Source organism: Leptodactylus fuscus, chromosome 2, assembly GCF_031893055.1.
Source record: "Leptodactylus fuscus isolate aLepFus1 chromosome 2, aLepFus1.hap2, whole genome shotgun sequence".
NCBI classification, from domain to species: domain Eukaryota; kingdom Metazoa; phylum Chordata; class Amphibia; order Anura; family Leptodactylidae; genus Leptodactylus; species Leptodactylus fuscus.
In genome coordinates this window covers 37,574,278-37,589,591 of record NC_134266.1, presented here as the reverse complement: position 1 = coordinate 37,589,591, position 15,314 = coordinate 37,574,278, and the positions used below count along the sequence as shown (strand labels likewise).

The 15,314-nt window shown below is 42.6% G+C and overlaps 1 protein-coding gene across 1 annotated transcript; it reads left to right on the top strand.

Moving 5' to 3' along the window:
* Positions 1-80: 80 nt before the first annotated feature.
* Positions 81-9,144, top strand: VMA12 (vacuolar ATPase assembly factor VMA12). The gene is made up of 6 exons (XM_075263588.1): positions 81-252; positions 1,567-1,640; positions 4,474-4,563; positions 5,359-5,398; positions 5,512-5,624; positions 6,761-9,144. The coding sequence occupies exons 1-6, from the start codon at positions 81-83 to the stop codon at positions 6,854-6,856; spliced, it is 585 nt and encodes a 194-aa protein (XP_075119689.1). The 3' UTR covers positions 6,857-9,144.
* The last annotated feature ends 6,170 nt before the right edge of the window (positions 9,145-15,314 follow it).

The window sequence follows — 15,314 nt, the reverse complement described above, 5'->3', positions numbered from 1 at the left end:
GACTGCGACGGACGTAAGTCGTGTATGTGTCACCTCTGACCTTGTACCCAGAAGTCTGTTCGCCTTGTGTCTCAGTAGAGATGGCGAGTGAGTGCCGGGTGACGGAGCCGCTGCTGCGGGCTCTGAGGGATGTACAGCCCGAGCTTACCCCGGAGTCCCGGGCCGCAGTGCAGGCTGTGCTGGAGACAGGAGCCGGCTCCTATGTATCGTTCCGTGTGCTGCGGGAGCTGCAGTCACTGCTACGGGGAAGAGGTGAGAGGAAGCCCCGGTGTCACCTTGTCTGGTCACAGACGCCATCTCTATCACTGTCACTAGGGGTGTTATTGTCTCTGTCACTCTTGTCACTGACCTCTGCAGGGGCCATAGCTAATCCGGGGGTCATGTGCAGCAGGTACATCAGGTGCACACACAGCTAGCCCCGCCTTCTTGACCAGTCTGAACACTTTGTTGGTGTAGGATGGTGCACAGAAGATCCAGCTTAGAGTATAACCTGAGTCCATGAAGCCTTACACTATGGCTGCAGTATCCTGTCAGTCAGGGCTCAATTCCAAGGTTTCACAAGTGACCCCCCCCCCCCCTCCAAAATTATTTACTGGCCCACACAATATAGTGTCCCCATAAGGAGCTGATATAGCTGATCTGAGGGGGTCTCGGCGGTAGCATCCTCGCAGATCTAATATTAATGCGCTATACCGGGGGTAGGGAACTTTCGGCTCTCCAGCTGTTGCCAAACTACAACTCCCAGCATGCATACTTCTCTGCTGTTCTTGGAACTCCCATAGAAGTGAATGGAGCATGCTGGGAGTTGTAGTTTCACAGCAGCTGGAGAGCCGAAGGTTCCCTCCCCCTGCGCTATACTGAGGATTGACCGTCACTAGTACAAAACACATAACCCCTTTACAGGTTGCCCAGGATTTTAGTAAATCTACCTACATGACCAGTAGTCACCTGTTACATCCCCATATTGTTCTAGTGATCCTATGGTCCTGCAGTGATGATTATGTGATATATCATTCTCGCGATTGCTGCAGCCGATCACTGGTCTCAGCGGTCGTGGACTGTAATGAAAACATTAAAGAGGTTGTCCAGGGAAAAAAAATGTTTTTTAAAAATAGGCTGGGGGAGGTGGAAAAAAAAATCCTACTCCCCTGTCCCCAGTGCTCCAGTGTCCTCCCAGTGTGGTCCGGTCCGGTCCTGTCCTGTGTCTTCTTGAAGTGAAGTTCCTCGCCGGCTTTGATGTCGCTGAAGCTACTGGAATAACCTGATTTAATCTTATGGACATGGAACTAGCCAGACCAGGCGGCCACAACCAGCCTTTAAGAACTCTGTGCAGGCATGTATCACGGGTATAATCAGGACAACCCCTTTAATATTGTCTTCAGAATTCTGGTCTGGTGCCAGGTGTTTTTGTTTTATAGAGCGCCTTGGTATAGGATTTCCAGCAAATTGAAGAACTATGTTCACTATTACCCCAATGTATAAGTTTTACAGATGAACTGGTTTTGTATTGATTTATTATTGGCTGATCATCTAATAATTTACTTATTTTTTTCCTTCCTGTTGTAGGTTCCCAGCTTTATCTGCATGAACTTCTGGAAGGTAGTGAAATCCATTTACCGGTGGTCGAGCTGCCTGAACGGGTAATTTCATATAAACACTTAGGGAAGAATTCATCACTATTTTACAGCAGTTTTTACTTTCGTTTAAAACAGTTGCAAAATAGTCTTGAGCAATGTTTTTGCACTGGCCGCAAAGTGGGCAAACCCATCATCCATGCCACATTTATCATCTTTTATGCCACACTTGTGGTGTAAATGACAGAAATCTACCCAGGGCATGGCGCATATTTCAGCTAAGGTGCAGAGACTTGTTAAAGTGGTTGTCCGGGCAAAATAAATATCTTTAAAATAGGCTGGTGGAGGTTAAAGGGATTCTACCATTAAAACTTTTTTTTTTGTGGATAAGACGTCGGAATAGCCTTTAGAAAGTCTATTCGTCTCTTACCTTTAGACGTGGTCTCTGCCACGCTGTTCCTCAGAAATACAGTTTTTTAAAGGTATGCAAATGAGTTATCCCACAGCGATGAGGGCGTCCCCACCGCTGCCAGAGAAGTGTCTCCAAGCGCCTCCTCCTTCTTCGTCCACCGCGACATCTTCAATGTCTTCCGGCGCAGGCTCGTAACTTCTAGCAGAGCAGACTGTGCAGGCGCACAGGTCACGGGAAAATGGCCGCTTGCACAGTATTGTTAGCGGCCATTTTCCCGTGCGCCTGCGCTGTCTGCTCTGCTAGGTTACGAGCCTGCGCCGGAAGAAGACATTGAACATGACGCGGCGGACGAAGAAGGAGGCGGTGCGTGGATACACTTCTCTGGCAGTGGTGGGGACGCCCTCATCGCTGTTTGAGCGCTTAGGCCTGCCCCCATCGCTGCAGGAGAACTGATTTGCATACCGGTAAAAAACGTTTTTTCTGAGGAACGGCGCGGCGGAGAGACAAATAGAGGTAAGAGACAAATAGCCTTTCTAAAGGCTATTCCAACATCTTATCCACAAAAAAAAAAAAGTTTTAATGGTAGAATCCCTTAAAAATAAATAAATCTGATACTCTCTCGTCCCTGGTGCTCCCATCAGTCCAGTTCTTTTGCTGGACGTGGCCACTGAGGTCAATCACCAGCTTCAGGCAGAGACCCCAGGACGTTACAGATAGAGACGTCATGTGCCCTTCTCTGAAGCCACTGATTGGACTCAGCGGGAACTTACGCCAGAAGATAACAATGGTCTAGTAGGTCCGGACCGCGCTTCTGTGAGTTGTCCCATGTCTAAATCTAAATTCATAAAACGTCTGGACATCTGTTATCACTGTGCAGTCCATTGTGGGGGCTCACCAGACAGTTATTGGAGATATCTCAGGCCCTGTTCAGAACCCCCCTCTACATCCCAGAGGGGTGCAAGGAACATGTTTGATGTTATCTGTGGGAAGCTCAGAGTCTCTTCACTAGCATATGATGCATAAACAGATCTCATTATACACAATGCCGTTTTTTTTCTATCTTTAATTTCAACAGAATACATAGGAGGAAATAAACAAGTGCATCATATAGTTGCATATAAGAGTATGTTTACACAGAGGTTTTTTTTTTTTTGTAAACTGAAACAATCTAGGAAGTTGTTTTTTTTACACAATGTGGTTTTTCATTGCAGTGTTAGTCATGGTTTTTTGCTCCAGCGCACTGTATGGACCTGGAAACTTCTCTTTAAAAAACGCTGGCGGTTTTTGATACAATTATGCAAAATAAAAATAAAAAAATGCATCAAGAAACGTACCACATTAAAAAACATTTCCAGTTTTTTTCTACCTCCCATTGATTTCCTTTGGGGTTTTTTAAGGTGGAATCTGCCTGAAGATAGGACATGTCAGGTTTTTGGTTGGGTTTTTTTTTTTTCCTGTAGCTGAAAAAAAATCAGCTACAGGAAAAAAAACTGCTACTGACTCTATTTGAAATGAATAGCAGGCACATTTTCTGCCTCAAAATCAGCTCGAAAAAAAACTCTGTTAACATACCCTAAGGGCTAGTTCACACGGGAACTCCGCGGAGCATATTCCATCACGGCTTTCCGCTCCGGATTAGGCCCAAATGAATGGGCCTAGTCCTGAGGGTGCTGTCGCGAGACGGACGCAGAATCTGCCTGAAGAAAGGGCAGCTCGCAACATTCCACTCACGGAAAAAAGAGCGCTAGCGGTCTACATAGACCTCTATTGTGAGGGGGCGGATTATGACATGGATTCAGCGCCAAAATCTGCCCCCTGTTGCCCCATGTGAACGGGGCCTTAGAGGGCTGGACATTTGCCATAAACAACACAAGATTTTACCAAGATACATAATACATTTAAATAAACAGACAAGGTCTGAACAGAATTAAAAAAAAACACACCAGAGTTTTATATGTCAGCGAGGTCCATCATCCTTCAGTGGGTGCGTCCTAAGACTGACCCATCACAGCGTTTTGTTTTGAGTTAAAAACCAGTTAAAATACCAGTGCAAACATAACCTAAATGTGTTTTTGTGATAACATTTTTTTTTCTATAGTTTCCAAAATTTGGATTTATATACCGTTAATACCTCGCTTTATGCTGCATGTAATAATGGTTTTTGAGCATTCTGCCATTTATTGTATTTTCCCCATTGTCTTCATGCTAAATGACATGAGCACAAATTTTGTTAGCAGTTCCATGTACAGTGATTGAAAAACACCAAAAAATAGTTAAAAAAAAGTTGAAAAGAAATTATCATGAAATTTTGGTATATGGCAAAAGGGCAGACAGAATCCATGCCTTGTGACTACATGAGGCTTCTTGCATCAGCTTTTTAGTTACAGGGTAAATATATTTGAGCTCTGCACCCCTGATATTATTATATAGTGCAAAGACCTTTTGTTTTAGTGGGATATAAAATGTTGTAAACTTTTGTGCTCTCAGAACCCCGAACTTGTGGCTCGCCTAGAGAAGATAAAGGCTAAGTTGGCAAATGAGGAATACAAGAGGATCACCAAGAATGTCACTTGTCAGGTATTACATGTCGTCATGATGATGCTTCAGATGTTCTATAAACCAAGAATCTGACAACATTGTACTGAACCCTTTGTTGACCACCATACATATAGTCACATTCCAGCGGCTTATATTCTATGCAGTTGGAACATACGATGAATACAGTATATGAGGTGCCTTGTAATGGCAGAGGACCTTTCATCAGATTGGGTACAGGCAGTTCTATATACTGCTGGAAAGCTGACAGTGCGCTGAATTCAGCGCACTGTCGGCTTTTCCGATCTGTGCCCTGGGTAAAGCGCTATTGGTCCTGGTACCGTAGCGCTTTACAGTCAGAAGGGCGTTTCTGACAGTCTCTCAGGTACGTCCTTCTTCACAGCAGCGCCTATCGCGCTGTACAGTGTGAGCGGGGAGGAACGCCCCCTCCCCTCCTGATAATACTCGTCTATGGACGAGCACTGTGAGCAGAGGGAGGGGGCGTTCCTCCCCGCTCACACTGTAAAGACTGTAAAGCACTACGGTACCAGGACCAATAGCGCTTACCCGGGGCACAGATCGGGAAAGCCGACAGTGCTCTGAATTCAGCGCACTGTCGGCTTTCCAGCAGTATATGGAACTGCCTGTGCCCAATCTGATGAAAGGTCCTCTTTAAAGAGATCAAGATGACAATGTTGCAACTACAATTAAAAAAAAAAAAAAAAAATTCTGTAACAGAATACTATACAACATTACGTGTGCACTGAAAAAAACTAACCATTCTAAATACAAATCTAACAGATTGCAAAAAATTTTTTGTTTATTCTCTTTGTACAGTCTAATCAGCAGGGAACTCTCGCTGACTTTGGGAGACAAGGTATGGTGACCCTTTGGGGCATAAGATATAGTAGTCTGGATATTGAAAGTCTACATGAGGCATGACCCCACTGACCTGTACTATAACTATCGTTTACTGTTGTATGTCTGCAGTGCGGCCACTAAAGACAGTCATCATCACCATCTTCAACTTCTTAGTCACAGTTGCAGCTGCATTTGCTTGTACTTATATTGGGAGTCAGTATGTCTTCACAGAGTCTGCTGCGGTGAGTAAGCTTTGAGCTGTGGGTACTATTTATCCTGTGTTACTGTACCTTTCAGTAGCTTAATATACCTAAAACTAACATTATTATGTTATGAAACCTAGCTATAGCTAAAACTTGTGAAGATACTTTCTGATCACTCATGTCCTGTATATTTCCTGACTTCACTCTGTAAAGAAAGCTATCAATTTTTTTTAATTGTGTAATTCAAAATATCCATAAGATTGGTGATAAATCGCTGAGGCCCTCGAGCTAGGACCCCAACAATCCCTAGAGCTAGGGTGCCCCACCTCCATTACTGAGGAGTTTGGATGAAGCAGTGGTCATGTATGTCTACTGTTACTCCTTTTAGTGTCTGTGGGACTGACAAGATAGGTGAAAGCTGGGGCTACACGGTGGCTCAGTGGTTAGCACTGCAGCCTTGCAGCACTGGAGTCCTGAGTTCGAATCCTGCCAGGAATGACATCCGTGGTTGCGTGGATTTCCTCCCATTCTACAAAGACATACTGATAGGAAAAAAAATGTACATTGTGATCCCTATATGGGGCTCAGAATCTGCAAAAAAAAAAAGCTAGGTGAAAGCTGCACTCGGCTATCTCCATTGGTCTCCTAGATGTATTTAAAATGTGTGCAAGAATGGCTTTAAAATGGAGCGATTTGGGACACTAAACCCTGGTCTATAAGGATCTTTTAGTGGTTTAGCATCCTAAATCGACCTGGCAGGTTCTTTCATTTCTTGAAACTGGACAAACCCTTTTACTCTCAGAGACTCCATATATTGGTGTTCATATTGCCTATCTTCATTGTCCCATTGCTGATGGAGGGTGCGCTTCATAAATGGGGCGCACCCCCTGTTCGGATGTGCACCTAAAGAGAAATGCCCCCCCCCCTCTCCCAGATGCCGTATATTGCTTGCATTATTTACACCTGATTTCTAGCATAGATGATAAATGCACATACGCTTGCCATGTCCCCTTTTTTGGGAAATTGCTGAGGGCAATGCAGAAAACAAAAAAAATTGCATTGTTTGTGCACGAAAATGACAACTGTTTACACTCCTAATGTTGTTTCAAGTTTCTTTTTTTTCAGACTGTTTAGCGAGCATGTTACTAAATGTTCCTTTCTTTCCTGTCTTGCAGCGGGTCCTGTCCTCTGTGATTGTGGCTTCATTGGTGGGATTGGCAGAGCTGTATGTGTTAGTCCGAACCATGGAGGGGCAACTTGGAGATCTGTAGTAATATCTTTTGGAATGTCTAAAATAACGTCAGATACTGAACTAGTATGTGGTGTGCTCAGCTCTACTCATCCTGGATTACATGATTATTACTATTTCTGCCATGTTACATGAAGTGCTGTATATACATGTAATATTTTCTAAATTATAATATAGTTTCAAAGAAATTATATATCTTCATATTTAAGGTGAAAGCAGTGCAAGGAAATCTTGGATTTCACCGGTTCTGATAAATTTATGTTTGTATAATGACTTTGTTATAGAGTCTCCTTAACCTATGGTATGTCTGTGTCCAGTCCCTTTTCACAGTATTTTATTTTTTGTAAGGTGGTAGTCAGAAACTTTCTTAGGCACTTTTCGGCAGATTTTGGTGCACGTCCTTCAGTAGTAATCTGTGTTGCTTTTACATTCACATCAGTAAGTGACATACCACATGCAGATTATCCTTATTGAATGGGGTGAAATTGCAATACATCAGCCTGCAAATCTGCAGCACAATTCTAGGGACAGCCTCCATATACACGTCATCTGTCTACTCTCCTAACACGTCTATTTAATATATCTATATCTAATATACGTCTATTTGTATTCCCTGTGACATAACCGTTGTCTTTATATTTTGATATCTCACCCCATTCCAAATATTGTCAGATGGATATTGCATATCAAGCATTTATCATCACAGGTTTTTGCACATCAGAGTTGAAAAAGTTTTCCAACCCATGAAATTTTGTAGAAATGGCTTACAATCACAAATATGAAAAGAGTAATAGTTACCTTCCCAATCTGTGGCCTCTGTTTCTTTAGCACCAATGACGTAGTGTTATGTTGTCGTGTCCCTGCTGCCTATACTCCTAGTAATACAGGTGGCAGGGTAACAGAAACCTCACAGGGCTGCACCACAAAATACTTGTCTAGCAGATTTTCAATACTGTAGAGCCAGGCCAGGCATACATTGTGATCTTTGCTCTGAAGGAAGCCCCAGTAGTGGAGCGATGCATCTTTTTTTGGGTTTTTCTCATTGTACTTGTGCCGTAGTCAAGAACGAGGAGCTGAATAAAGTGATTGGCTGCAGCAGTCACATGTTGTCACGTCATCACTGAAGAACGGAAGACCACGACCAGGATCGGTATGAGAGCAGCTGGGTTACTACTGAGAATAACTTTTTGTTATTTTGTACAGGTGACAGCTATCTGTCAAAGGTTTCATATGGCTGTAAAATCCCTTTAGTTCACGTGTGAGTGAGGTTTCATATTCTGGCCAAATTGACCGAACTGCAAAATCATTATTTCTGATGTAAAACTTTGTGATGAGATGTTGAGATTTCTATTAAAGTGCCTCTCTGGGGTTTCTATGTCCCTAAAATAACTGCACCTTGTCTTGGATACCTGAGTGACTTACGGTTTAGGTAAAGAAAGCAAACCTGCCGCTGTTGTCTCAAAAGTCCAGATCTTGAGTTGACAGCATGGCTTAAAGAAGACCTTTCATGTCCTCGGGCGCATGCGGTTTTAGATACCGCTAGAAAGCAGACAGTGCTATATAAAACTGCATGTCCCCGAGGACATGAAAGGTCCAATTTAAATATGTCTATATAAATGTGTTATCAGATAATAGTAAATGTGTAAGCTGCAGATGACAATTTACATTCCATAGACAAATGTTAGTGTCTCATACATGAGTTTGTCCCATAATGAATACTTAGCTGGCCTGTGGCGAAGTGTCTGCTCACTCTCCAGAGATCACAAGATCCCTTGTTATCTCTGCATGCTTTACCCCAGTCAAAGCCTATGGAGTTGGCAAAGATAGTAGAGCGTTGTACTTGATGATGGGACTTCCACTCAGACACCATGTATCCTGTGGACAGATAAGTGTTTGTTATGGGACATCCTTTTTTACCTAGACCACAATTTAATGTATAGCGTATCATCTACAATTGCTTATCTTGCACTTCTCTTGAGGTTCGGTTGATTCCTCTCAAGAACTGTATTAACAATTCTGCCAACTACAGAGCTCAAATCTCCAAACCTTATTGCTTTATTGTTTCTACTGAGCTTTGCTCTAGTTATTTGCCTTCCGATAGGCATAATCCAGGTATTGTATATGCTATTTTGTTTGTGTTTTACTACTGATGTGCCCTGTTATTTTAGTGGATATGAAGAACCATTTTACCTGGAATTTACCTGTGTTAAAAAAAAATGTTACTATACTTTGTTGTGGATATATTTATTTTCCATTTGTCTTCTTGACAAACCTTTTACCAGATTTTTCTGCTATTAATTTATATTTTAAAGTGACCAAATAAAAATCTTTACAAACACTTCTATATCTGTACTGATTCCTGTATGTATAGTGACTGCATTGTGTAAAGTAGTACTTGTGTCACTATATTTCCCATATTGTGCAATACTTTAACATTTAGTTATATATAGGGGCGATGATTTGTCAGCCAAAACAGTGGGAATCTTGCCATGCTGTAGGATTTGGGTGAGTGGGACAATATGGAATGGGTTGTATCTCTGCAACTTGTTAATGTCATAAGGAGAGACTTTCCCACCTATAGGAGACAGGTGTGCACGCACAGTAGATGCTAAGAAACTTGTTAGTTAGCTAGGAAGTGTTTGTGTGTGTGTTTGGGGGTTCAATAGAAATTGTGCCACCCTTGGAGGAGAACCGAAGCTATTTGTATTCCCTGTGACATAACCGTTGTCTTTATATTTTGATATCTCACCCCATTCCAAATATTGTCAGATGGATATTGCATATCAAGCATTTATCATCACAGGTTTTTGCACATCAGAGTTGAAAAAGTTTTCCAACCCATGAAATTTTGTAGAAATGGCTTACAATCACAAATATGAAAAGAGTAATAGTTACCTTCCCAATCTGTGGCCTCTGTTTCTTTAGCACCAATGACGTAGTGTTATGTTGTCGTGTCCCTGCTGCCTATACTCCTAGTAATACAGGTGGCAGGGTAACAGAAACCTCACAGGGCTGCACCACAAAATACTTGTCTAGCAGATTTTCAATACTGTAGAGCCAGGCCAGGCATACATTGTGATCTTTGCTCTGAAGGAAGCCCCAGTAGTGGAGCGATGCATCTTTTTTTGGGTTTTTCTCATTGTACTTGTGCCGTAGTCAAGAACGAGGAGCTGAATAAAGTGATTGGCTGCAGCAGTCACATGTTGTCACGTCATCACTGAAGAACGGAAGACCACGACCAGGATCGGTATGAGAGCAGCTGGGTTACTACTGAGAATAACTTTTTGTTATTTTGTACAGGTGACAGCTATCTGTCAAAGGTTTCATATGGCTGTAAAATCCCTTTAGTTCACGTGTGAGTGAGGTTTCATATTCTGGCCAAATTGACCGAACTGCAAAATCATTATTTCTGATGTAAAACTTTGTGATGAGATGTTGAGATTTCTATTAAAGTGCCTCTCTGGGGTTTCTATGTCCCTAAAATAACTGCACCTTGTCTTGGATACCTGAGTGACTTACGGTTTAGGTAAAGAAAGCAAACCTGCCGCTGTTGTCTCAAAAGTCCAGATCTTGAGTTGACAGCATGGCTTAAAGAAGACCTTTCATGTCCTCGGGCGCATGCGGTTTTAGATACCGCTAGAAAGCAGACAGTGCTATATAAAACTGCATGTCCCCGAGGACATGAAAGGTCCAATTTAAATATGTCTATATAAATGTGTTATCAGATAATAGTAAATGTGTAAGCTGCAGATGACAATTTACATTCCATAGACAAATGTTAGTGTCTCATACATGAGTTTGTCCCATAATGAATACTTAGCTGGCCTGTGGCGAAGTGTCTGCTCACTCTCCAGAGATCACAAGATCCCTTGTTATCTCTGCATGCTTTACCCCAGTCAAAGCCTATGGAGTTGGCAAAGATAGTAGAGCGTTGTACTTGATGATGGGACTTCCACTCAGACACCATGTATCCTGTGGACAGATAAGTGTTTGTTATGGGACATCCTTTTTTACCTAGACCACAATTTAATGTATAGCGTATCATCTACAATTGCTTATCTTGCACTTCTCTTGAGGTTCGGTTGATTCCTCTCAAGAACTGTATTAACAATTCTGCCAACTACAGAGCTCAAATCTCCAAACCTTATTGCTTTATTGTTTCTACTGAGCTTTGCTCTAGTTATTTGCCTTCCGATAGGCATAATCCAGGTATTGTATATGCTATTTTGTTTGTGTTTTACTACTGATGTGCCCTGTTATTTTAGTGGATATGAAGAACCATTTTACCTGGAATTTACCTGTGTTAAAAAAAAATGTTACTATACTTTGTTGTGGATATATTTATTTTCCATTTGTCTTCTTGACAAACCTTTTACCAGATTTTTCTGCTATTAATTTATATTTTAAAGTGACCAAATAAAAATCTTTACAAACACTTCTATATCTGTACTGATTCCTGTATGTATAGTGACTGCATTGTGTAAAGTAGTACTTGTGTCACTATATTTCCCATATTGTGCAATACTTTAACATTTAGTTATATATAGGGGCGATGATTTGTCAGCCAAAACAGTGGGAATCTTGCCATGCTGTAGGATTTGGGTGAGTGGGACAATATGGAATGGGTTGTATCTCTGCAACTTGTTAATGTCATAAGGAGAGACTTTCCCACCTATAGGAGACAGGTGTGCACGCACAGTAGATGCTAAGAAACTTGTTAGTTAGCTAGGAAGTGTTTGTGTGTGTGTTTGGGGGTTCAATAGAAATTGTGCCACCCTTGGAGGAGAACCGAAGCTCCAGCTTGATCTGTCGCAGGTAGAGGAGATCAGCCTACCTTTATCATGTTGTAGAGGTCATCCACTATTAAACCAAAGTGACACTGCCAGAGGAGAGCAAAGAGTAGCCACACCAATGAGTCTGGAAGTCAATGTATGAGCTAGAAGAGGAGTGTCACACTAAAGATGAGTAGGAAGGATGTATGTGAGAGTGTGCCGTGTTTACTGACAAAGTTGACCGTGAGATGTGCAACATAGCAGGTGAGTGTACAGCGAGATTAGACTAGTTACTGCCTGTGCATTGTGTGGGGGAGGTAGCTCAGTAACGGCAGTGGTGCAGACCCAACAAGTTGGACACAAAAACCATAGCAAACAGGTTTATTTAGGGATTCTACCACTAAATAGCTATTTTTTCTGCTTTAGACGTCGGAATAGCCTTTAGAAAGGCTATTCGTCTCTTACCTTTAGATGTGGTCTCCGCTGCGCCGTTACTTAGAAATCCCGGTTTTTACAGGTATGCTATTGAGTTCTCTTGCAGCAATTGGGGCGGGCCCCAACACTCAAACGGCCACACGAGACAACGAGACACTAGTAGAGCCGACTGCGCGTGCCAGCCGGCGGCCATATTTTCGAGGCCACAGTTGCGCGCACGCGCAGTACGCTCTGTTCGGAGAAGACTTCGAGAAGCGTACTGCGCGTGCGCGCAACTGTGGCCTCGTAAATATGGCCGCCGGCTGGCATGCGCAGTCGGTGCATGCTCAGTAAGGTCTGTATAGACCTCTGACGCGCGAGTGAAGTCATCCAGGCTTTGGAGGGTCCATTTATCATGGTGCTTGTGATATAAAAGTGATATTACTGATAAATCTACCCTAGTGTATACAGGGTGTTGGCATATACACAGCCCAGTCATATTAATGTGACCACCGCCTACTTTCACGTCAATGTTAAATAACCAATCACAGAAGGCGCGTGTCATCAGCCATCTGAGTGCACTCATCATTGTGGGAGACACTATGGATCAACACAAGTATGCCTCTATTCTTGCGGACCATGTTCACCCCTACATGCAAAATGTTTTTCCTCAGGATGATGGCATCTACCAGCAGGACAATGCGACGTGTCATAAAGCTCGCAGTGTAGGTACGTGGTTCGAGGAGCACCAGGATGAGTTTTCCATACTCCCTTGGCCAGCAAATTCCCCGGATTTGAACCCAATCGAGAATCTATGGGACCACCTCAATCGGGTCGTTCGCGCCACGGATGCTCAACCGCGTAACCTAGTGCAGCTGGCCACGTAACTGGAGTTGGCATGGCTCAACATCCCAGTGATCATCATCACAACATCCCCTCTCTTCCTGCATGTCTCGCAGCGGTCCGCTCTGCCAAAGGTGATTATTTTGGATTTTGACAGGTGGTCAGTACCAAGGATCAAGGGCGACCAAATTTCAAACACTATTAATAAGAAGGGTGCCCCCCACTAAAAAGGATAAATAAAACTTAACTTTTATTAAATATATTTATTAAAACGGTATAGGGTCGCAAAGCCCTGCAGAGCCCCTAGTGGAAATAGGAAGTATGCACCTATCTCTATTTTAGCCAATACTGAGCTGTATACTGTTGATATTCCATGTTCCCAATAGTAATAGAATACCTGACTAGAAATATCTCAGTGCAGAGGTATGGAGGCCGATCTCTGTCAGTGGTAAGTATGTATCAATCTAATAATTGCTGTTCATTACTAACATAAATATCAGTTCCTCCTAAACCAACACCCTGCCTGCAATTTCAGCTACGGTGGCAATAGAATGGTAGGTCAGATGGCTATGATAACAGCCAGCTGAATAGCATATCTCGGGCCCCCAAAGTTGCTATATACAGGACCAAGATGCTCTAATAGTCCTGTATGGCATATGCCCGATACATGACTATTACGGGTGTCTGACCATATCAGTCAGCAGCTATAACAGCGGCCATAGCAGCTACCATAATATACAGTCACTAATGTCTAGTCTCTCGTCTCAGGCGGTCACATTAATGTGACTAGACTGTGTAATATATGTGGTCCTGGACTTGTGTTATCCTCACTTGCTCACATAGATGTGAAGTCTCTCCTGTGATGAGGTTGTGAATTTGCAGCTAAACCCCACACGAGACAGACTGCGGGAGTTTAACATTGTCGATTAATGTTCTGATATCTGCTAAGCCCCTTCTAAAAGACACTTAATATTTTATTTGCAGTATACACAGCTCTAACCTGGCTCTATAAAGTTATGGTGGGATTAGGTAATGTAAGTAAATCCACAGCCCCATCTCTCACACAATCATCTGGAAATTAGGGGCTGGATTAAAGTAATGTTCATGAAGATTAGTTGGTATTACAGATGATTGTGATATTCACTGGCATTGCAGGATTGTGGCTCATGACATGTTTATTGCAAAGTTCTTCAAGAATCAACTGAAATATAATACTATCGAAAATTAAAAAAAGAGATAAGCACAAAGGAAGATTGTCTATAACCGATGTAATACACAATAGAAAGGTCCGATAAGTAGTCTCACAATGGAAGATAAGGCAGCGGACCTTCATTTACCATGTTCAGATTAGAGGATTTCAGAGCTAAATATTATTGTGTATTTGTAAAACAATCGGCAGGATGAATCTTCTATGAGATGCTGCATATTAATATACTGTAGGTGTAGACCCCGAACCAGGGCGCCCTTTCCTAAAATCACCTGCAAATTTAACTCTGAAATTCTACTGTGAATTTTCAGCTTATGTGCTTCGGGAAAAGCTTGCTCACCTTTATAACCATCAGAGATTTGTCACCCAGCTTTTCCAGGCTTCCTGAAAGGCAGTACAGTCTCTATAGCAAAGATACAGCTGGGCCCTTCATTCTGTCCCTCGATCCGGATCCAGATTTGTGCCCATTACATTAAAAGGTATATGCTTTTTAGTGAATTGGGCATATTCCAGTCCCTAGGTCCACCAGAAAGCCAAATAAATACCTACTAAGGCTGAGCTCACACCGGGTATTTTGGTCAGGATTTTGAGGCCGTATCTGCCTCAAAATCCTGACCAAAAAGACAGGAGCCGTTTGTTCTTTTCAAAAAAAGAACGGACATGCTCATTCTTCAGGCGGAGTCGCCTCGCGAATCCGCCTGAAGACACTCCCTCCTCCCGAATAGGACCATTCATTTAGCCCTAATTCGGAGCGGAGTACGCGACTGGATTCCGGTGGACTACATCGGCATTTAGCCACGGCTACCCATATTTTGTGAACCTGGCCTAAGAGTCATAGATATGAAATATAATTTATACCATTGTCTGATGTAAATTATATGGAATTTGTCAATGTGGAAGGTCCTGCGATGACCCTTGGTAGAATTACACACCACCCAAACTAGCTACGATATCGACTCTAAAGTCCTGTTAGAGACAATGTAGTGATATAGGGATTTTTTTTTCTTCCATACATTCTACGAATATCCAATTGTTGCCTCTTTAAGTATAAGCCACCCCAGCCTAATGACATGACAGCAATGGCTTCAGGACCATCAGTATCGGTCACAAAACTAGGGGCTTCTACATTTCTCATTTGTCAGTAGATCGCAGGATGTCTTAACACAGAATAGTCTTTGAAAATTATCGTTCTTATCAACACTTGTTTGTTGGCCATTGTTAAAGCGCCTTGAGAATCCCTGGTA